Source organism: Sorex fumeus, unplaced genomic scaffold (assembly GCF_029834395.1).
Source record: "Sorex fumeus unplaced genomic scaffold, SorFum_2.1 ptg000094l, whole genome shotgun sequence".
NCBI lineage: Eukaryota > Metazoa > Chordata > Mammalia > Eulipotyphla > Soricidae > Sorex > Sorex fumeus.
This window is the reverse complement of record NW_026606151.1, coordinates 18,821,121-18,845,843: the sequence shown is the minus strand read 5'-3', so window position 1 is coordinate 18,845,843 and position 24,723 is coordinate 18,821,121. Positions and strand designations below refer to the sequence as shown.

The window sequence follows — 24,723 nt, the reverse complement described above, 5'->3', positions numbered from 1 at the left end:
ATCTGAAGGTCCTGAGTGTATAATGAATAATTAACTAAAAATTACACAAAATGTTTCCTTGTAAAAAAGTTGTTTTTAAAAATTTTTGTATCTCATCTTGGAGCCATTAAGCCCCTGAATTAGAGATCATTGAATTGTTGGTAGATGCTCAGGTCAAATGTCACTCATGAGTGTAACTCTTTTTGGACCTCGAGACAGCATTTGCAGCCATGTGACACTCCATAGGAAACACCTTAACCATACTCCAGGATTACCACACCACCTCTGATGGGATTCAAAGCAGAAGGCAAACAAACTTAGAGGGATATAGTATGTTATTTCTGTTCTGCTTTGGAACAGGGTTTGGGGTTCCAGATGGAAACTTGCAAAATAGGGTGGTGGGAAGGTTTATGGTACTGGAATTGGTGGTTGAATATTAAATGTGATAAAATATTGTGAACTATTTTATAAAATGAAAAATTTAAATGTTGATAGAGTTTGAGTCTTGTGTGCTTATATATATAATATAAATAATATATATTTTTTAATCTAGATTGTTTTCCTTCTAATTATACGCACCAATGTGGGTGTTACTCTTGGTATATCAGTGAAGGTCTTCTTTTTATGGATAATTTAAGGGTAGACAATGACAATTATATACAGACTCTAAGTTTCTCTTAACATATCTATCCACACAATAGCATCAAAAGCAGCTTTCCTAAAATGCTAGATTACAGTGTAGGGGTGGGGAAGTGATAATGTAGATTGTTTATTTCAAAAATTATTTTCAAAAATATGTTCACATCCCAGACAACTATCAAGGTAAGAGGCTGTGCCTTTTTTGGTGTTAGATGGAGGGATGCCAAGAAGGACTTAGAGTGAATCATGCAGTCTAGTGGGTCTATATTTCTGTCTCTGTCTGCCTTTGTCTGTCTTTCTCTCCCCCCTCAACCACACACACAAACACATACTCATTCACACACACACACACACACACACACACACACACACCCTAGCATTAGGTCACTGAGCAAACATTGCTCCTATCACTTTTGCTCCCCAAAACTCACATTTTTGTTGTCAGTGTTCTCAGTAGCTTCTATTTACCGTGGACACCACAAGGACGTTCACTCGAACAGGATTAAATTCTCAAGTGAAACTGCTGTGCAGTTCAAAGTCCTGTTTGCCACATGTTTAAGTTCACCTTCTTCTGACTAGGTGAGCACTCCATAGGAGCAACGCCTTTACTCCCCAGCAATCAATAAAACCAAGTGATGGGGCTGGAGCCATAGTGCAGCTTATAGGGTGTTTGCCTTACAACCGGCCGACCCAGTTTGAACCTTGGCATCTTTTACGGTTTCCCAGAGCTTCCAGGAGTGAGTCCTTAGTGTAGAGCCAGAAATAAGCCCTAAGTGTTGCCAGGTATGGCACCAAAACCAACCACACCAGTTACCAAACCCCCCAAACAAAATAACAAATTAAAAACCTAGGAAGCTGATCCATGAGCCAGGGAAACTGCAAAGAGTCAGTGTTCTAACTTTCACTTCAGATCTCTCTATATTTGCTCCTGAGTCTCCTAGGAGTTATGAGACTTCCTGGTCCCTGTGGATTTTTCTACACTGTGATTTATTTTAAGCACATCTTAAATAAGATGAAAAGTAAGGTATGAGAGAAAGCAGGGCACACAATGACCAGAAACCCAGCTTCCCTGTGTGTTCTGTGTCTCGGGATGCTTCTCAGTCTTACTCTGCAGATCCCAATGCTGTAGCAGCAGCAGCAGCAGCTTCCGAAACTGCACGGGAGCCACTAAAGCCTCATCAGTGAATGTTCTCATTGGAGTCACAGCACCCCTGGCTATCAGTGCTCACAGAGTGTCAGTGTGGGGAAGTTCTGTATCCCTGTCTGTGTCCTGAGGAATAAATAGGTTGGACTCAAGGACAGCAGTGAGTAATGAAAGTTTTCTAGAGCAAAGAACTTCTCTGGATAGGGGAGGCTAAAGTAATGCACAGCTGCTGTGGAGGTCTCTTACAGGACAGGGGTACCCGATATTACTAAACAGTACTGAATTGTTGTGGCAATTCTTGGCTTCTTTCTACCCAGCTCCCACAGATGTTTGCTTAAGATTTTCAAAAAAATTTCCATATACACCCATCCTCTTACTGCTTTCTGATTCTTAGATCCTGTGACCCCATCCAGGGCAGAGTTCATCTATTGATATTTTAAGGAAACTGAAGAACCTGCAGGTTAAAAGAAAATTTAAGATGAAAAAATATTGTCAGTCTCTCCTGGCATTAGGCAAGGAAGGAGAAACCTGAGGGTTTCACTGTCATTAGCCTAGAGCTCTGATCGAGAAGGTCTTCATTCCTCTCCTTCTGGTGACTCTCCTGTTCTACAGAGTTCTCTCTGTACCTGAGCTCTATGCTCTTTAAGGGTCTCTGACTATCCTAGATGTGGTTAATTCACTGTCCTTGATCAACTCTATAAATTTTACCTTTGTTTAACCTGTTATTCAGTCCTTTTCATTAAATCTGACAATGATCTGTTGGAAATATTTGCAGTTTCGTATTCATTGAATAATAAGTCAATCCTGGTTGAAAATGTTTGAAGCCCTTTAAGAAACTTACTTGATGCAGATTATATCAGTTGGAGTTTTTAAGTACACTTGATCACTTGACTTCCCATTAATCGTCGATTTGCTCGAGTGGGCACCAGTAACATCTCCATTTGTCCCTGTCATGTGCTAGTGTAGCCCAATGGCGTCTGTTCGTTCTAGGAACACGAAGAGCCTCAAACTTATTGTTTATGGTCTTGATGAAGAAGTCTGACGATCTGATAGGTGGGCAGCCACGCGGTCTTTTGACATCCCATGGAATCTAGTCGGTAACAGCTCTAGTCCAGCAGTCATCTTTAAATCTCATTACGTGACCAGCCCATCTGATTTTTGATGCCTTGGCAAAGGAGACAGCGTCCCTGATTCTTGATCGTCCATGGAGGTCAGAACTCCGGATTCTTTCTCTCATTTGAGTGAAACGTGATATTCCAAGCATAGCTCTTTCAATTCCTCTTTGGGAGACCTGAATAGAGTTCTCATCCTGTTTGCGCAGGGCCCAGGTCTATGACGCATATGTTAATGCAGGAAGAACAGTGGAATCAAAGAGATGTGCCCAGAGCCGGAGGTTCTTCTTCCTCTTAGCTCTTTCTTTGACGCTCTTGAAGGCGTTCCAAGCCGCTCATTTCCTCCTGTGCAGCTTGGGTGCAAGGTCATGTGTCATGTTGGCTTCTCGACCTAGGTACACATAACTGTTGCATTCAGAGATGGTCGTTCCATTGAGAGCAAATGGAGCGCCAGGAACAAGGCTGTTTCTCATAAACATTGTCTTCGTAAGATTCAGCTGTAGACTGGCCTTTCCACACTCACGGTACAAGTCGGCCAGCATTTTTGGTGCTTGGCTAATGTTTTGTGTTATTACAACAATGTTATCAGCAAAGCGGAGGTGGTGTAGTTGCCGACCATCTATCTTCACTGCCATTCCTTCCCATTCCAGTGGTTGCATGATGTTCTCGAGGGTGGCACTGAAGCGTTTCAGTGAAATGGTATCACCCTGCTGAACACCTCTGTTGACATGGATGATTACTTCTTTGTAGAATGGTGAGATCCTGGTAGTGAATCCGTAATACAGCTCATGGAGGATCCTGATGTATTGAGTTTGAATGCCCTGTTTGGCTAGGGTTTCAATGACCGCTTCCATTTCAACAGAATCAAAGGCCTTCTTTAAATCAATGAACATTAGACAGAGCGGCATCTTGAACTCCCGAGAAACCTCAATAAGCTTGGTTATCGTGTGGATATGGTCGATGGTGCTGAATCCTTTGTGGAACCCAGCTTGCTCGCATGGTTGTCCTTCATCTAGTGCTCTGCTAATGCTATTCAGGATGACTCAAGTGAACAACTTGTAAATGACAGACAATAGGCAGATCAGGCTATAGTTGCCAATGTCATGGATATCTCCCTACTTGAACAGTAGTACAGTCCTGCTGGTTTTCCATCGGGACTGAACCTTGCATGCAGACAGGTAGCATGTGAAGAGCCAAGTCAGCTTATTGATGAGTACTAACGGCAGGTTCTTCAGGTGTTCAGGTCTGACCTCGTCTGGGCTGGGTGTCGTTCGTTTCTTTACTGACGAGATGGCATGTTGGGTTTCGGAAGGGAGAACATTGGGAACAACATATCCATCCTGTGGAATTTGGTATGTCAGCAGGTGGACAAGGCTATTGAAGAGATTTGAGTAGAAGTCCTGGATAATCTTCTTCATGGCTCTTCTGGAAGATGTGATAGGTCCATCAGGATATCAGAGGGCAGTCATCTTGGTCTTGTAGTTGGTGAAGGACAGGCGGGCATTACGAATACTTTTCCCAGCTTCTGCCGCATCTACAAGCACTTCTGCTTTTCTCTCTTTGAGGTCTTCCTTGATCGAATATCTGCACTGCTTTGCAAGCTCAGACGTTTGCTTACGGTTGCCTAAGGCATGCGCCAAACCAAGTTGGTGAATAAGCTCAAGAGTTTTCTAAGACAGGCATTTTTTTTGTGGCTATCTCTCTCTTGGCGTTCCTCACACAATCCTGGAGGTGCTGAACCGGTCAATCATATTCCTCGTCAATGTTGTCAACCTCCACTAACTCCACTATCCAGGGGCCGCCTCGCTCCAGGACACTTTCCGGACCCTCGGGCCGAGATTCCCGCACTACTGAAGCCCCACAGAACAGGATAAACGGAACTCTGAGACCTTGAACTCTAGGGTCATCTCCAGGAACAGAAATTCTCTGCTTGCTAGCATCAACCACAGGTGACAAAGGTATTGAAATCAGGAGCCCCTCCCTACCCTGCCCTGTCTGCTTCCACCAGCCACCAGAGCCCCAGGGATTGGATTGCACACAGAGACCCACCCTACCCCTACCGGTATCAGATAAATACTTCACTAGCAGACCTCCACTACCTCCACCACCTCCACTACCCAGCTGCTGCCACACTCCAGGACGCTTTCCGGATGCTCCGGCCAAGACACATTATAAGACACTAAATACCCATCTTCCAGAATTACCGTACCATATTTGATAGTGTTCAAATACGGTTTGAACCATGGTAACACCTACAAGGGTGATTAGAGGCCTCCCCAAAAGCCTCTATTTCTCTCGGAGAGCCTGGCAAGCTACTGAGAGTATTCCACCCATGCGGCAGAGCCTGGCAAGCTATTCGTTGTGTATTCGATATGCCAAAACCAGTAATTACAATGGGTCTCATTCACCTGACCCTGAAGGCTTCACCAACATGGCAGCATTGAGAGGGATGAGAAAGGAGAGGCCGATAAAATCTCAAGGCTGAACTAGGTTGTCACAACGAAGGAAGACAAAAAAAAAATCGTCCGTACTTTCAATGCACGTATGCTATCATCAGATGCATCCGTCGAGGACCTGATGGTACAAGGGTGAAAGATCAAGTACAACATCATTGGTCTGACCGAGACAAGAAGGCACCAATCTCATCACGTCGTTTTCGACACTGGAGAAGAATTGATCCTTGGAACATGCGATAAAAGAGGTCTCAGAGGCATCGGTGTCCTTGTCAACACGAACTTGACCATAAGCATTGATTCATTCGAATGCCTAACAACCTGAATTGGACGTTTTAAAATACAAATTATATAAAACTTTTTTAATAAAAACATAAATGTTGAGTCTTTGCAGATGGATAATATAGCTTTTTATGATTGTGGGTAACTGACTGTATAGTCATGGCTGTTAGAATCATGACACAGAAAGCCTGAGTGCTGAAGGTGGTAGTGCTAGCATTTCCAAAGAGTTCAGGCATTTATTGTATTCTCTAAAAATGCCTAAAATAATTGGAAGCACTGCCTTCTAATCTTCCATTTCAACACTGCTTTGGGAGTTGGATTTAGGATAAAAGTAGTTTGTTGTTTCTCCCTGGCCACAGGGAATTGGGTTATGCCATTCAAAGTTCTCCAGAGGCACCCCCATTCCTCTCTGTTTATCTCTTCTTGGTGCTCTGCTTCTGCAATAGTCAATCACCTTTCTCCCCAAATCAGATTCTGTTGACTTGTAAAGTCAGATCCTTCTAAGGAGTCTAGGTTTGTATTTGTCAGTGAAATATTGCTTTTCTCCTACCCTTATGTCATTTACCTGTAGTAAGCGTAGTTTACTTCAGAGCAGTGTCCTTTTTGTATAGACACAGAAAAACAGTTAATACTATTTTTTTGTAACTGAGGAGTTAGTTGACTTCGAATAATATTCACTTCTGGACATCTGTTTTCTAAACTTTAGCCTCAGTTGCCCTTAGTGCTTATTGTCCCAAAAGCATATTCCTGATAAGGGACTGGATGGATCCAGGGCAAGCTGTGAGCTACCCTGCCATCGGCAATTGCCAGGTCAAGCACCATAATACTTACCTCTAAGTTAAGAGAGAGTCATGGACAAGTTCTCTCATGATTCAAAGAATAACCACTGGATTAGGATCCTGCTAGGGTTAGGAAAGACTATGCTGGCCCAAGCACTGTAGTCTGGGATCTAAATTGAGATGTTCCCAGGAAAGTTACCCTACAAGCTTAAAGTATCTTTTAATGTGTCCATACAAAATGACTACTATTATTAAGAAGTAGAATTAAGATGAATGTTGAAATGGTTGTTGGACCAAGGAAAGGAGAAGCACACCCCTAGATGGTATTTCCCCTTGAGCAGATCTCTTAGCTGCAGGAGATCTTTGTCTTATCAGTAGGAAGGGCTTTCATACATTGATTGCGCTATTGATTGTGCTTTCATATGTTGATTGTGCTATGTAGGTGTATTTGGTGTATTTGCTACCCCAAATGCTTGAAGGTTTGTCAGGAGACCAAGACTATGAAAAGCATCCTGCAGAGACTAGCATGGGGGATGGGAATGAGGGACAGTGTGACCCTGGAATGGGGCACTTAGTGAGACTGGAACATGTTCATGTGGAAAATGAAATAAAGTGCAACTGATCACTAACCACCCTGACTCTCTTTTCCTCCTTCATTCATATATTGCCACTGGCAGTCCAGTGTGTGAAAAGTGACCCGAGACCACTGAATGCAGGCAGCAATAGAACAAAGAACTTTTGAATTTATTTTTTGAACATACAGTTGAATGACATGCAAACACAATCATTATATTGGACCCTGTTCTCTACACTTTAAACAGGTTGATGATTTTGTTTCACAATGATTCCATTTATGTTCAATATGTGACATTTTAAGTAAAATTGATAGTAATTTGGGACACCTAAAGAGGTTATTAACCTTTCAGATAATGGCAATAAAACAGAGAGCAGGCTTATAAAGTATTTGCATTGTATGTAACACTCTACTATTTATCTAGACACTGGATTTTCTACCAGAAAAATTATAAAAATCACAGTTAAATAAATAAACATTCTGTCTATGAACCTGTCTAGGATACCTTCCCAGCACCAATATTTCCAATTTACCCAACCATCAATCATCTGGGATATACTTGATGTTACATTCCTCGATATCACTCTAAAATTTTCTTACTATCAAAATATAGCTCAGAAACATTGCACACAGTAACAATACTCTTCCAGCAAGCCTTTGGAGTATAGAATGCCATGACTTATCACTTAATCACTTAATCACTTAACTTCCCGTTAGTCGTTGATTTGCTCGAGCAGGCGCCAGTAACGTCTCCATTCGTCCCTGTCTCGTGCCAGTGTAACCCAATGGCATCTGTTCACTCTGGGAATATGAAGAGCCTCAAACTGATCGTTCATGATCTTGATGAAGAAGTCTGACCATCTGGTAGGTGGGCAGCCACACGGTCTTTTGACATCCCGTGGAATCCAGTCGGTAACAGCTCTAGTCCAGCGGTCGTCTTTAAATCTCATTATGTTACCAGCCCATCTGATTTTTGACACCTTGGCAAACGAGACAGCGTCCCTGATTCTTGATCATTGACAGATGTTGCAACTCCGGATTTGAGTGAAACGTGATATTCCAAGCATAGCTCTTTCAATTCCTCTTTGGGAGACCTGAATAGCATTCTCATCCTGTTTATGTAGGGCCCAGGTCTCTGAGGCATATGTTAATGCAGGAAGAACAGTAGAATAAAAGAGATGTACCCAGAGCCGGAGGTTCTTCGTCCTCTTAGCTATTTGTTCAACATTCTTGAAGGTGTTCCAAGCCGCTCTCTTCCTCCTGTGCAGCTCGGGTGCCAGGTCATTTGTCATGTTGACTTCTCGACCTAGGTACACATAGCTGTTGCATTCGGAGATGGTTGTTCCGTTGAGAGCAAATGGGGCGTCAGATAGGAGGCTGTTTCTCATAAACATTGTCTTCGTAAGATTCAGCTGTAGTCCTACCTTTCCACACTCACGGTCAAAGTTGGTCAGCATTTGTGCCGCTTGGCTGATGTTTGGTGTTATTAAAACAATGTCATCAGCGAAGGGGAGGTGGTGTAGTTGCCTACCATCTATCTTCACTCCCATTCCTTCCCATTCCAATCGTCGCATGTTGTTCTCGAGGGTGGCACTGAAGAGTTTCGGTGAAATGGTATCACCCTGCTGAACCACTCTCTTGACATGGATGATCACTTCTTTGTAGAATGGTGAGATCCTGGTAGTGAATCTGTAATACAGCTCACGGAGGATCCTGATGTATTGAGTTTGAATGCCCTGGTTGGCTAGGGCTTCAATGGCCGATTCCATCTCATCAGAATCAAAGGCCTTCTTTAACTCAATGGACATTAGACAGAGTGGTATCTTGAACTCCCGAGAAACCTCAATGAGCGTGGTTATCATGTGGATATGGTCGATGGTGCTGAATCCTTTGCGGAACCTGGCTTGCTTGCATGGTTGTCCTTCATCTAGTGTTCTGCCAATCCGATTCAGGATGACTCTAGTGAACAGCTTGTAGATGACAGACAATAGGCAGATCGGACGATAGTTGCCAATGTTGTGGATGTCTTCCATCTTGTACAGTAGTACAGTTCTGCTGGTTTTCCACTGGGACAGAACCTTGCATTCAGACAGGTGGTGTGTGAAAAGCTGAGCCAGTGCTGACTGCAGGTTCTTCAGGTGTTCAGGTCTGACTTTGTCTGGGCCAGGTGCTGTTCATTTCTTTACTGATGAAATGGCGTGTTGGATTTCAGAAGGGAGAACATTGGGGATGACATATCTATCCTGTGGAAATTGGCATGTTTGCATTTTTCACATGGCTATCGAAGAGATCTGAGTAGAAGTCATGGATAATCTTCTCCATTGCCTTTCTGGAAGATGTTATAGATCCATCAGGACGTCAGAGGGCAATCATCTTGGTCTTGTCGTTGGCAAAGGACAGACAGGCGTTATGAATACTTTTCCCGGCTTCTGCCGCATCTACCAGCACGTCTGCTCTTCTCTCTTTGAGGTTTTCCTTGATCGCATCTCTGCACTACTTTGCAAGCTCTGACGTTTGCTTGCGGTTGCCTGAGGCATGCGCCAAACTATGTTGGCAAATAAGCTGAAGAGTTTTCTAAGACAGGCATTTTTTTGTGGCTATCTCTCTCTTGGCTTTCCTCGCACAATCAAGGAGGTGATGAATCTGTCGATTGTATTCCTCATCAATGTTTTCAACAATGGCATCTTCAGGTGTTCAGGTCTGACCTTGTCTGAGCCAGGTGCTGTTCGATTCTTTACCGAAACATTAGCTAATATAATCCAACAACTCATCAAAAAGATCATACTCTAGAACCACGTGGGATTCATCCCAGGGATGCAAGGATGGTTTAACATTCAGAAATCAATCAATATAATCTATCATATCAACAAAGCAGAGTCTCCTACTCCGTGCCTGACTGTCCTCACCAGGGCTCAACAGCTGAAGACCCAGCCAAAGTCATGCTGAGACCACTCTCCACATGCTTGGATGAACCTCATGCATAAAGGAAGCAGTAGAGGAACCCAGGTGTGCAGGACCTGGGGAGAGATCTCCAAGCCTGCACGATTTGGGACTGAACCTTCCAATAGCTAGACAGTTAAATCCACCAACTGCCGTGTAACCCCAACAATGGCCAGGATCCAGAGATTATCACACCAAGCTCCCAGAAGAGAACAAAGTAGAGTCTCCTACTCTGTGCCTGACTGTCCTCACCAGGGCCAGGCAGCCAAAGACCTCCATAACCAGCCACAACCATGCTGAGACCACTCTCCACATGCATGAAGGTACCGGCAGAGGAACAAAGGCATGCGGGTCCCGGGGCTGAGATCTCCAAGCCTGCTCGGATCGGGGCTGAGCATCCTTCACCCAGATCCTTCATCTTCCAGTAGGCGGGGGTCACACCCACCAACTGCCACCCAGCGCTGTGTAATCCCATCAACGGCCAAGACTCAGAGACTATAAAATCCAGCTCCTGGAAGCGCGCGACCGCGAATGCCTTATTATCTCATTCTTGTTTTTACAATCTGGTAGGCCACCGAATGTAACCTGCCCATACAATAGAGTCTGGCAAACTCCTCGTGACGTACCCAATATGCCAAATACCAGTAACAATGATGGGTCTCATTCTCCTAACCCTGAAAGAGTCTTGAATGTGGCACTTTTTAAGAGTCTCAGGGCTAGGACAAAGGAGACGTTACTGGTGCCTTCTCAAGGCAATCGACGAACAACAGGATGATCGTGATCAACAAAAGTGAAGATAAAAATTATATGATCATATCAATAGACTCAGAGAAAGCTTGTGACAAGATCTAGCACTCATTTATGATGAACACTCTCACCAAAAATCTGGAAACAGATTTGGACAACCACATTTTAAAAAAGGGGGGTTTAGACCTTGACCTAACACCATGAACAAAAGTCAAATCAAAATGGACTAAAGTTCTCAACATCAGGCCAAAATCCAGAAGGTAGGCTCAGTCATCAGGTACCTATCCGGCGGCAGAACCCCTTCCTGGGGTTGCACCTCTAACTAAACCCCCATGAGAACGGCCGGTTTACATCCTTGGTCTGCAGGGGATGGAAATTGAGACACACTGTGTGACACAAAAGCTGAACCATTCCGGGCACCCTCTGCTCGCTCATCCAGGTATCCGCCCTGGAAACCTCACGCATAAAGGAACCTCACGCAGCAGGGCCCCTTCCAGGAGCCACGGCCGCTAACACAGCTCAGAGTTATTCTCCCCCCTACATATTCTATAGGAACCATAAGTTATCCTCGTAGATGGAACTTTCACTAGGTGAGCTTAATCACCAGAAACACTTTAGCCAATCATTCATTCACCCCATCTCAATTCATACTACATCATAAGCAGGAAAGTAACAGTGTGCGTGAAGGTCTAAACCACACAGGTCACAATGGTAAAGCAATGCAGGAGCCCACCAAGCTTACTTATTGAAGAGGCTAGCCCAGACGACTCCAACATTAATAAAGTGCTAGACAACCTCTCTGACAAGGAGTGTAGAAGGGTGCTACTGAGGATGCTTAGGGAACTAAAAGAAACAATGGAAAGCAATGCGGATAAAAGACAAGAGGATTTGAAGGTAGAAATGAGGAAAATGTAAATAAAGTCAGACCTGAAAAATTTAGAAGGCGAATTGAAAAACTCAGTGGAAGGCCTCAGCAGCAGAGTACAGCTGCTGAGGACAGAATCAGTGAGCTAGAAGATAAAGTTGCTCAGAAAAGAGCAGAAAATGGAAAAGAGACTCACAATCCGTGAACATATGGCCAGAGAAGATCGTGATGAAGCCAAGAGGAGAAACATAAGAATTATTGGAGTCTCAGAGGGACAGGAAGAAAACCCTGATGAAGAGAAACTGTCAAAGACATCATTGCTATGACATTTAAAGAGCTGAAGAAAACATGCGACCACATTCAGGAGGCCCGAAGAGTTCCAGCTAGAAAAAATCCTAATAAAAATACCCCGACACATTCAGATCAAAATGACTAAAACCTTAGATAGAGATAAAAGTCTGAAAGCAACAAGATCAAAGAAAGAAATTTCCTATAAAGGAGCATCCTTAAATTTCACAGCTGATTTGTCTGATGAAACCTTCATGGCCCGAAAACAGTGGTGGGATATAGTGAAAAAAACTCAATAAAATAAATGCCTCACCAAAAATACTTTAATCATCAAGATTTTCATTCATAATAGAAGGAACAACACACAGTTTCACAGACAAACAAGAGCTCAAGAACTTTATAGACTCAAAACCATGGTTACAAGAGGAACGAAATGTGACAATAAGGCCCCTCACATACACCAAAGTCGAACAGAAAAATGGGACAAACCCCCATAACAATAATCCTTCTCAATGTCAATGGGCTAAACACACCAATTAAAAGACACAGAGTGGCAGGATGGATTAAAAAATTGAACCCAACGTTCTGCTGCTTGCAAACACAGGTTCAAAGTCAAAGGCTGGAAAACAGTCCTACAGGAAAACAACTCCCATAAAAAAGCTGGGGTAGCCATCCTAGTGTCAGACCACATTGATTTCAGACCGAAGAAGGTCACAAGAGATATTGAAGCCCATTTCTTATTTATCAAGGGATCTGTAAAACAGGAAGAACTTACAATACTAAATGTATATGTACCTAATGAGGACCAGCAAAGTACTTAAAACAACTACTCATATACTTGGAGAAAGGCATCGATGGCAACACAATATAGTGGGAGTCTTCAAAACCGCTTTATCACCTCTTGATAGATCAACCAGATTCAAGCTTAGGAAGGACATACTTCATCTGAGGGAAAAAATGGAAGAAAGGGACTTAGTAGATAGATACAGGACACTTCATCCTCAAAATGCTGAATAAACATTCTTCTCAAATGTGCATGGAACATTCTCCAAGATAGACCACATGCTGAGCCACAAAACATACCTCCATAAAATTAAGAAGATATTGTATAAACAATCTTCTCAGACCACAATGTGCAGAAATTAGAAGTAAATCACACACACAAACAGAAAACTACATCAAACACCTGGAAATTAAACAGCTCACTATTGGACAACAAGTGGCTTAGAAAGGAAATCAAAGAGGAAATCAAAAGATTCCTGGAAACAATGAAAATGAGGACACAAGTTACCAAAACTAATGGGACACAGCAAAAGCTGTGTTAAGAGGAACTTTTTTTTCTTTTCTCTTTAATTTTATTGAATTACCATGAGATAGTTACAAGCTTTCATGTTTGTGTAACAATCACACAGTGATCAAACACCCATCCTTCCACCAGTGCACATTTCCCACCACCAATATCTCCAGTATACCCCCTTTCCCACCACCCCCTTTCCCACCATCCCTCTGCCTCCATGGCAGACATGATTCCCCATAATCTCTCTCTACTTTTGGTCATTATGGTTTGCAATAAAGACCTTGAGAGGTTATAGTGTTTGGTCCTTTATCTACTTTCTGCACACATCTTCCATCCAGATTGATTCCTCCAGCCATCTTTTTCTTAGTGATCCTTTCTCCATTTCAACTGCCTTCTCCCCTTTGCTCATGAGGAAAGCTTCCAGCTATGGAGCAATCTACCTGTCCTGTGTATCTACTATCTTTAGGTGTCAGCCTCATGTTATGTTGTTTTATACTTCACAAATGAGTGCAGTCCTTCTCTGTCTGTCCCTCTCTTTCTGACTCATTTCACTTAGCATGATACTCTCCATGTCTATACATTTATAAGCAAAGTTCATGACTTCATCTCTCCTGAGAGCTGCATAGTATTTCATTGTGTAGATGTACCAAAGTCTCTTTAACCAGTCATCTGTTCTAGGGCACTTGGGTTGTTTCCAGATTTTGGTTTCCAGTTATGCTAGCACCATTTGTTGAAGAGGCTTTCCTTGTTCCACTTCCCATTTCTTGTTCCCTCATGAAAGATTAGATGTTCATCCATTTGGGATTGTGTGTACGGATATTCCACCCTTTTCTATTGGTCTGCTTTTCTATTTTAGAAACAGGTTCTTCTGATAACCCATGTCCTAACGTATACAATGCTACATTCACCTAGTGAACACTGTACAAAGTACAAGAAAATAATAGCACTGTAGCACTGTCTTCCCATTGTGCATAGATTTGCTTGAGCAGGCTCCAGTACCGTCTCCATTGTGAAACTTCTTGTTACTGTTTTTGGCATATCGAATATGACTCAGGGAGCTTGTCAGGCTCTGCTGTGCGAAGTGGTATACTCTCAGTAGCTTGCAGGGCTCTCTGAGAGGGACAGAGGACTTGAACCCTGATCGGCTGCGTGCAAAGCCAACGCCCTACCCACTGTGCTATCGCTCTGGCCCAAGAAAATAATAATGTATAATAATATTTTTAATAATAGCACTGTAGCACTCTTCTCCCATTGTTCATCAATTTGCTTGAGTGGGCACCAGTAATGTCTCCATTGTGAGCCTTGTTGTTACTGGTTTTTTTTTTTTTTGAATATTGAATACACCACGGGGAGGTTGCCAGGCACTGCCATACAGGCAGGATACTCTTGGTAGCTTGCCAGGCTCTCCAAGAGGGATGGAGGAATTGAACCTGGGTCGGTCACATGCAAAGCAAACGCCTTACCTGCTGTGCTATCGCTCCACCCGACATTTTTTTTTTATAATAATGTGTTAAACACAAAACCAATAGCAGTTTATTGACATCTGGTGAGTTTTTATAGATTATTATGTTTAAGTAAGAATAGACGAACTACCACTAAAGTTTTTCAAAAGAGTTCAGGGACATCTTAAGAGATAATACAGGTATTATGGTGCTTGCCTTGCTACAGCATACTGTTCCAATGCTGCCTATCATTCCCCAAGCACAGCCAAAAATGAACCCTGAGCATTGAGCCTGGGGTCAGCCCCGAGCACATCTGTGTGTGGTCTCTAAATCCTAACCTCAATGGAAGGGTCAGCAGGACAAATGAATGTCAATGAGACTGTGCACATGTTTGATGGGGATTCTCAGTTTGTTCCCCAGAACTGTATTTTCTCTGAGCGCTAACTGATAGGATACTGATATTCCTAAACATGATCAGATATGGACCCAGTGCCCCACAGCACTACAGGGCCCTAGCACTGAACAGTCAGGCTTCTGGGTCCTCACCATGCAGTGTCCCCTGGATCAGAGAACAGAGCTAGGAAAACACTCAAGAAAAAAAAAAATGAGGAACAGGGAGGAGCTGTAATAGTTAATCAAAAAATGTAATTATGCAAGCAATTTTAAATTATGTAGTACAATATCAACTTTTAAGTTTTCAGATTACTTTCATTTCAGGAGCACACCTTTAGGTTAACCAACTTTGTACCTTAAAAGTAATAATCAATTTTCTTCTTGTTCTATAAATCAGTAGTTACTTTGAATATATAGGTATACCTATCTGTTGTTGAGTGTAATCAAGGGATTTATGAATGTTTTTCATAGAACACTTTTGTTTTGCCAGGGGCCAAGTGTTTTACAGATATTGATGTCCATGGAGAGTACACAACACTCTATGTATATGCATTAATAGGCCTTTTAATATATATGTGTATATCAGATGGGGAGCCTATATAAAGTTTATCTAAAGATTAAGGAGATGAAAGCTTAATCATAATACTGGACTTCAGACTAACTTATTTCAGCTCCATGGATGCAAAAGAGGAAGGGGTACTTGGTGAAGCACTCTGGGCAGTACTCACCCTGTAGCCTTGACAGGCATCTGTAGCAAGGATGGTGGTTTGCCCTTTGTGCTGTTTTGTCCGCTCACAACACCAGCAGATGAGCTGACCATCATCTTCACAGAACAGGCTGAGCTTCTCTCTGTGATCCTCACACAGATGTTCCTGCTCCGCCATCTTAATTGTGTCAGTGCGGTTTCCTAGCTGCTTACTGGGCCAGATGCTCTCCCTTTGAAACTGTGCCCTACATACAGGACACTGGAAGTTTCCCCAGAAAGGTGACTTCATTTTCTGGTTCTCAAGATTTTCTAATAAGCCTGAATGGCAGTAGATGTGTCAACAGTTTTTCACTGGCTCAGTCATCAGCTCTAGGCAGATCAGTCAGGTGGCTTCCTCTCTCATGGTCTTAACTTTGCCCGAGGCCATGGTTTTTCCTGGAAACCATTAATACTGAAAATAGAATTAGAGATCAAGCAGATGGGATTTCTCTCTAACTGATGGAAATCTGAGTGACATGCTGAGTCTGACTGGACTGACACTTTCAGAGAATGAATGTGTGTGTGGAATACAGTAGTACTATCCCAAGTGTTTTAGATTAGATGAAGTGATAGCACAGCGGTAGGGCTTTCGCCTTACAAGCGGCCAACATGGCCGACCCGAGTTCGATTCCTCCGCCCCTCTCGGAGAGCCCGGCAAGCTACCGAGAGTATTCGATATGCCAGACACAGTAACAACAAAGTCTCCAATGGAGACGTTACTGGGCCCGCTCGAGCAAATCGACGATCAACGGGAGGGCCTTTACCTTACCTTTACCTTTATATATTTAAATTTAGTGTCTCATTGTAATGAGAGCATTTTATTTGTTACATGCTGTGGGTGTTGGTCTAACTAGCAGTTCAGAAAAAGAAAAGACCATAACCACAGAAATGTTTTCTGGAAAAAATCTGAGAGAAGTCAGATGTTATTCATCACACAAGTTACATATGAACAGAAAGAATATTAGGGATTTTAAAAAATAAGTTACCAATAACCTTGTTAGGTACTCAGACCTAGAGCAAGACTGCAGCCATGACAGGCTGCAGCTGACATTATGTTTTGACTAGATGTAAGTTTCTGTTTCCCAGAAACTTGAGCTTGCAATTTCTGTTAAACTCCCTGTTGAGTAACTTGCCCAAAGAAGGAACTGCTAGACCATCTGACTGGTCATGAAGGGTCACGTGTCCATTTTTTTTTTAAACAGAAACTGTTATCAAATGCTGACTGATCGCTAACAACTGTTGCTTGATCACTGCTATCATAGTGCCTTCTCAGCCTTGGAACCTGTATAAACTGCCTGCACTTGGTGGTCGGGGTTGCTATCAAGAGACCACTTTGTGGGTGAGACTGTTGACCCTAGTAAACTGAAATAAAATTCCTTCGCACTTGCATTACTATATCTTTGACTCTGTCCATTATTGCTATGACCTGAAAACCAGGGAACAACAAATATAACCATCACAAATACTTTGTTTCTGATTAATTGCTTGTAACTATAGAAGCAACATTTAGGAATTAGGGCTGAAAATGAAGAAGATTCAGTGGATTCATATTTAACAAATGAAAATCCCCCTCTGTATTCTATCAACTCCTCTCTCCAAAGAACAGTAATATCAGTTCAATGAAGCCAGGGAGATCCCTCTAGGGTGACTATGTAAGATAATAGCTAACTTAAATGTCCATTCTGTCATCCTCCTGATCTGAGGGAAGAATAATTGATCTTAGGAGAGAAGAAGAGTAGGTCCTAGATCAGAGCTTCTGTAGACTCACAGAAAATTAACCTGCAAGTGCAAGACTTCCTAAGAAGAGCTCAGAATCAAATTACTTTACCAGTTATGAATAAAATGAACGAAAGAAATTTGCCCCACTAGGATTCATTACTGAGTGCAGAGCCAGAAATAAACCCTAGTCCCAAAGCCAAAAACCATGAAAAAAAGGCAATGGTAATGTAACTTCAAGTCAAAGTAGTGTGGAGAATATCCACATATGACCCTTTCTCAAAGTCATTCAGAGCCCTTGCTCCTCTTGTGAAGCTCATAGTCTTTTTGGAACAATTTTTCCTTTCTTTCCTTTCCCTTATAATGAAATTATTTTATGTTAAACCAAAAAACTATATCTTGATAATAGTCTCTAACCATGTGTCAAGAAAGTCCTTCATTATTATCAAGTGGGTCTCGTCTTTTAGACAAGGATGTTTGATATACTCAGATCATAAATGCAATATACCACTTCACTAAAGAGCTTTTAAAAATGAGCAAAATGCCCTTCACGCCCTACCGAGGCTATGAGTGTCTGTCTCTTTTGCCTCTCCCTCCCCCCAAACCCCCCCACCGCCTACCAGCAGCGTATGTGGCCACAACCTCAGAGCTTATTGGACAGCCAGGTGTGAGCCGTTGGTGATGGGGTAACTGCAGCCTCATGGGATAGGGGGCAGAACCAGCATGTCCTTCACGCCCTACCGAGGCCATGAGTTGTCCCCACAAGCGGCTCTCCAGCACGAGCAGGCCATGGCACCGGAGGCACACAAACCAATCTCGTAATTATCCAGTTCTTGGCAGAAATCCCTCCAGACTTAATTAGTAAAATATCAGAAATCCAAAATCGCAATAGCGGCCACGTGACATTATACAGTTTTTATAATCAGCAATAAAAAACTAATTATTTCACAATGCCTTTTCAGCAGTTCTGATTGTTGGGGGAAATTCCAAACAATAATGGTGCATCTTTTGTTGAAATAATGAATGTAATCAAAGTAGAGATAGAGTTAAGTAGAAATCATCTGCCTCACAGGCATCAGGAGGGGTTGGAGGGGGTTATATTGGGCTTCTTGGTGGTGAAAAATAATTAATGGTGAAGGGCTGGGTGTTCGATCATTGTATGACTGAGACTTAAACCTGAAAGCTTTGTAACTTTTCTCATGGTGATTCAATAAATAAAAAATAAATAAATAGCAAAATGTCCGTGTAAGTGTTTCCTAAAGACATAAGGCTAAACAGTTTTTAAAAATGGGCAAAATGTCTATGTAAATACTTCTCAAACACAATTCCCCATACATGTGAAACAAAAACATCATTTATTATTAGAGAAGTGAAATCTCAAATAATAATATATGATATGCCCCAGAGAAAAAGGCCTTAATCTTTTTTAATACTTTCAAGGAGCTGTTCACAGCAACTGATTACATTCAATATTTCAACACCAATGCCACCAACATTACACTTTCTCAACAACTTTATTATGATTTCTACCACCAACACCCATGCATGTCCCAAAGGCAGATGCTAAATAATTTATTTTGTATTACTTGTTATGAATAATTGACTACAAATGAACCAATAGGTTTCCTTAAAAAGAAGTGTGTAAAAATTGTTGTATCTCATCTTGGAGCCATTAAGCCCCTGGATTAGAGATCATTAAAATATTGGTAGGCGTTGAGTCTTGTGTACTATATATAATATATATGTACACATGTACGTACATATAAATTTTTTATCAACATTGTATTCCTTCTAATTACACCACTCCAAATATGTTGTACTACTCTTGGTATATCAGTGAAGGCCTTATTTTTATGGATAAATTAAGGATTGACAATGAAAATTACATATAGACACTAAGTTATTCTTAACATATTTATCCACACAGTAGCATCAAAAGCAGATTTTTAAAAAGGTAGATTATAGCCTAGGGATAGAGAAGTTATAATATAGATTATATCACTTGATCATTTGACATCCCATTACTCATAGATTTGCTCGAGCGGGTACCACTAACATCTCCATTTGTCCCTGTTGTATGCTTGTGTAGCATAGATTATATATTTCAAAAAATATTTTCAAAAATATGTTCACATCCCAGAATATTATCAAGATAAGAGGCTGTGCCTTCTTGGTGTTAGATGGAGGGATACCAAGAAGGAACTAGAGTAAATCATGCCTTCTAGTGAGTCTATTTTTTTTCTCTATCTCTATCTGTCTCTCTGTATGTCTGCATGCCTTTCTCTCTGTCTCTGTCTCTCTGTCTCTCCCTATGTCTCTTTCTCTGTCTCTCTCTCTCTTACACACACACACACACACACACACACACACACACACACACACGTACAATCCTTAGGTCACATAGCAAACCTTGACCTTTTATTTTCACTTTCTAGTCCCCAAAACTCACATTTTTTGTTGCCAGTCACTGTTGTAGCTTCTAGTGACCCTGGACCCCCTTTCACCCAAACTGGATTAAACTGGAAAGTGAAACTGTTGTGGGGTTCAAAGTCCTGATTTCCAAAGGTTTCAATTCGCCCTTGTTGGGGCCGGACTGATCCATCAGAATGAGCCCAGGTAGACTGTGCCACACATGGGCAGGAACAAGGGCCTTTGTCTTCCCAGGTTCTTCCCCTAACTTTTTTGTTGATGACCTCATTGTATTGAGCCCTATAGACTAGAGGTATGAACAATGGGATAGTAATAAAAGGAGATTTCAGGGCTCTCTACCTTGTCACAGAGTCTGACCGAACCTGGACCATCCATGAAATATTTCCTTGTGTCAGCATCTCCCATTGAACGGAATATTTATGCAACACATCTTCTGACTGGTGGGGAGCAATGCCTTTACTCCCCAGCAATCAATAATACTAAGTGATAGGGCTGGAGCCATACTACAGCTTGTAAGGCATAAATTGTTTGCCTTGCAACTAGCCAACCCAGGTTTGATTCCTGGCATCTTATTTGGTCCCTGAGGACAGCCAGGAAGGAATCATTAGTGCAAAGCCAAAAATACACCCTTAGTATTGCCAGGTGTGGCCCCAAAACCAGCCAAACAAAGCAACAAAACACCCAAGCCAAGTGATACAGTTAAAAGAGGAAGCTGTTCTCTGAGCCCAGGAAACCACCAAGAGCCAGTGTTCTGACTTTCACTTCAGATCTTTCTACATTTGCTCCCGAGACTCCTAGGAGTTAGGAGCTTTCCTGGTTCATGTTAATTTTTCCCAATCGTTAACTTGTGATTTATTTTCAGCATGTATGTGTTATTTATCTTCAACAGAGAAAAGAAAGAGATGACTGCCTGAAAATAAAGCTTTTCTATATTGCAAACCCCTGTTGAAAGATACATTATAAAAGTACACATGCAAGTTTCCATAATAAACAAGAGCAGTGACCCGTGGGGCTGTTAGGGAGACTGAGGAATGGGTAGAAGTCAAGTCTGTATTCTAGAGTTGCCTGACTCCCATGGGAGCTCCTGTTGGTAGTTGCTACTTTGAGGGCTATGGGGGCCTGTCCTGGGCGTAAGACCTGCACAGTAGTTGGGAATCAACACAAAAATTCCTGCAGGTAGAGAAGCTCATCGAGAACCAAAATTGTAAAAATATAAACTATACCAAGCAAAATTTCAAAGAATATCTTTTTTTGAAAACCTGCTTTGACTCTCCTTTTAGATTGTCTCATTTTGTGAGACCATACCTGCAGATGGGGACTGTGAGACTAATTTGGCAGCAATCACTGTTCATATGCAAATATACATATGAACAGTGTCCACCATCAACAGTCTTAAGGAAAACTCAAAATAAACACAAAAATAGATGCTATTACACATCCAATGGAAGTTTTCTTTCAAGAAATAACAGTGGAAAAAATTAGAACCGCATATGTTGCTGTCACTATGTAAAACACTGCAGCATGTGTGTGTGTTTGTCTGTGTGTCTATGTGTATCTGGGCAGATGCAACGATGATCAGAGTTGTTCCAGGCAAAAGGTGGTGCTCAGGGAAATAGGCAGTGCTGTGTATTGAACTCTGAGCCCCAGCATGCAAAGCTTGTGCTTTGAAACTTCTAGCCTGGTCTGCCATAAGATTGGACATGCAATATTTTGTGAACATAATTTTGAAGTTCCCTAAAATGTTGAACAAGATTATTATCTTGTTATTTAATAATTCTCTCTGTATATACATTCTAAAGAACATTGAAAATATCTTAGAACAAAATGATTAAATTTATGGCAGCATTGTTTGTGGTAGCCCTAATTGGAAACAACCCAAATCTACATTCCTTGATGAATAAATATATGCAGTATGAAAACTATACAATGTAATATCACCTTGTCATAACAGATACCAGTACATGTTTTTCTTTGACAGTGGAATTCAGACCCAGGCACTGACACTTAATATAATCCATTATAATCCCTGGCGCTTATTCAGTAATGAAAGAAATTGAAGCAGGCAGGAGACATGGGAGCAATGAGTATCTCTGAAGGTGAGGAAACCAAGATACAGACTACTGTTTTTCTGTCACAAGCCTAAAGAATCCCCAAAGCATGAAGACAGCTGGAAACACTTTGAGATGCACAGAGGCTCAGATTCTGATCCCAGTCCTAGCCCAGAGAAGGCATGAATGCTTAGGGGAGAGTCTGCACAGAAACCAAGAGCAAAGGGCTGTGATAAGAATATGAAAGACAGCAAAAGTCTAAAATTGCTCCCCTTACCAACATCCTAGGTAAAGGTAAAGGTAAAGGCCCTCCCGTTGATCGTCGATTTGCTCGAGCGGGCCCAGTAACGTCTCCATTGGAGACTTGTTGTTACTGTGTCTGGCATATCGAATACTCTCGGTAGCTTGCCGGGCTCTCCGAGAGGGGCGGAGGAATCGAACTCGGGTCGGCCATGTTGGCTGCGTGCAAGGCAGACGCCCTACCCGCTGTGCTATCGCTCCAGCCCTAGGTACAGACTCTTATTAGCACAGAAAGTGCAAGCTGGTGGAGTTTGAGGAAAACCTATAAAACCTCCTTACCTAAACCAAGCAGCATTCTGGTTCTGCATGTATCTTAACTTGGGAAAGCTCATTTGGAGGTCCTAGCAGGGGACCGCAGCTATTTATATATCCTCAACTGAAGAGTGATCCTTCTCCATATGGGCAAGGCCATCCTCATTGACTGAGCATGCAGCTTCGGGAGAGATAACATGGAACAGTGAGGTAGAAGGGGACCTCACCTAGTCAGTCAGATTGTTCTAATCAGCCCTGGCAATCACTGGGGCACTAGATGTCTCAGCCAGATTGTCTTCACATCCACATGCCCCTTAACTTGGATGGTGTCCCTTTACTGTCTTCACTCACGAGAATCTCATTATCTCTTGAATGTGTTTCTCTCACTTCATCTTCTCTTGCATTTTGAAGTTCTTTTTTGTGAGGGCAGGCAACAGACACAGAAACCTAAATGGAGACCAGAACTTTTTTCCCTTTTCTACAAAGAGAAGTCCCTCACTCAGATCTGAAGGCATGATGTTGAAGAGCCCATGTGCTGGGGACTGAGTGGACGATCCAGAGACAAAGTGAACCGCATGTGTAGATTATTGGCTGCCTTGTGTGTAGCATTAGTGGGATAAGAATAGCCACAGCATACAGATGCTTGTGGCAGATATTAATAACCATTTTCTCTAGGCACTTCCCCTGGGAGTTACAGGTGACTCCAGAATCAAGCCTGTTCTCTCTCTCTCTCTCTCTCTCTCTCTCTCTCTCTCTCTCTCTCTCTCTCTCTCTCTCTCTTCGTCTCAATTTCCCTACTTCTTCCAATATCATTTGGAGTGCCATTAAGGCATAAAACAAAGAAACTTCATCAAGATCTCCAGGAAAACAGAGACAACTCGATGAAAACCTTCCTTTCAAGTATGCATTCTGGGGGTGACTCTTGTAGTCATGCTAAGACAAAATGTAACTTTATTTTTTTTAACTTATTTATTTATTGAATCACTGTGGGAAAAGTTACAAAGCTTTCAGATTTAAGTCTCGGTCATGCAATCATCAAACACATTTCCCTTCACCACTACTTATTTTTCACCAAGAAGAACCCCAATATACTCCCCTTCCCAACCCTCCCAATGCCTGTGAGAATTCAATGCCTGAATTCTAGTTCAAAATGTAACTTTAAGTCCCGGATATATTATTCCTAGACCAGAATACTGGAGAGTCTCTTTCTGTCCACTTAGTGCTCTTTCTGCCAATTCCTCCCTTAGTGCAAGAGCAGTATCTAGTAGGAAATGGAATCTTAATGAGACCAGCACACAGGAAAAATGAATACAGACAACTGGATGTAGTGCTAAGAGGAAACAGCAAAGCAGAACTGCATCTACGTCTTTGCCCCTTATCAATTCATCCTCTTTAAGTGTTGAATATTACCCCTAAGTGTTTTAGGTTTCATCGATGAATTTCCCCCTTTCCTCCTCCCAGAGAAGCTTAAACTGCTCTTGTGAGCACCTCTCATCCCCTGACATTACCTTTATCTTTCCTTTCTGTTTGAAGTGAATTACTTGCTTTTCTATTTCCCCTATAGCTTTCCATTTTATTATAAACTTTTCATTTTACTCTTTGCTTAAATACAGAAAGACCGTTAATGTTATGCTCCTAATATCTGGGGCCCTAATATCTGAGAGTATTCTTGAGTTAATCCCCCAAAAGAACGACTTCCACTGAAATGCTTCACATCTGCAGATAATCGATCATACCTATGTGCAGTCCTATACCTCAACCCCCTCCAGATGTTTTATAAGTATGCCAACAGCTCTGCATTAAACAAATCATTTTGACCATCAGTCTATGGTCCTCCATCTCTTTTGTGTTGAGGACGCCTGGGAGGTGGATCTTTGCCACTGAATGTGTTGCAATACCCATATCGTGAGCTCAAAGTTATATAAATTAGAAACTGACTACCAATGCTTCTTTCTCTGTTTATGCTCTACTTTGACTCAGAGGGTGTACAATTACATTGAGCAAGCTGTCTTACTTAGTAGCAATGTTATTCGTTCTTATCATACATGTGTACTTTATTTAATTATTTTCTTTGTCTATTGAATTTCTATGAAATGGATGGACCGATAGCAAAGCGGGTAGGGCGTTTGCCTTGCATGTGGCCAACTCAGGTTCGATTCCTCCATCCCTCTTGGAGAGCCTGGCAAGCTACTGAGAGTATCCCACCTGCACGGCAGAGCATGGCAAACTCCCTGTGGTGTATTCGATATGCCAAAAACAGTAACATCAAATCTCACAATGGAGATGTTACTGGTGTCT

General features: G+C 42.1%; 1 protein-coding gene across 3 annotated transcripts in view; it reads right to left on the bottom strand.

Annotated features, from left to right (window-relative positions):
• Positions 1 to 19,915, bottom strand: part of LOC130040416 (E3 ubiquitin-protein ligase TRIM38-like) — a 35,140-nt gene extending 15,225 nt beyond the window's left edge. For 2 of the 3 annotated variants that reach the window (XM_056132493.1, XM_056132495.1), the window contains exons 1-2: positions 19,845 to 19,915; positions 15,663 to 16,091 (exon numbers count right to left, since the gene is read on the bottom strand). In XM_056132493.1, the coding sequence (XP_055988468.1) occupies positions 15,663 to 15,757 (95 nt within the window). In that variant the 5' untranslated portion in view covers positions 15,758 to 16,091; positions 19,845 to 19,915. The remainder of the gene's footprint in view (positions 1 to 15,662; positions 16,092 to 19,844) is intronic. The other variant, XM_056132494.1, reaches the window with a different exon arrangement.
• Positions 19,916 to 24,723: the final 4,808 nt, after the last annotated feature.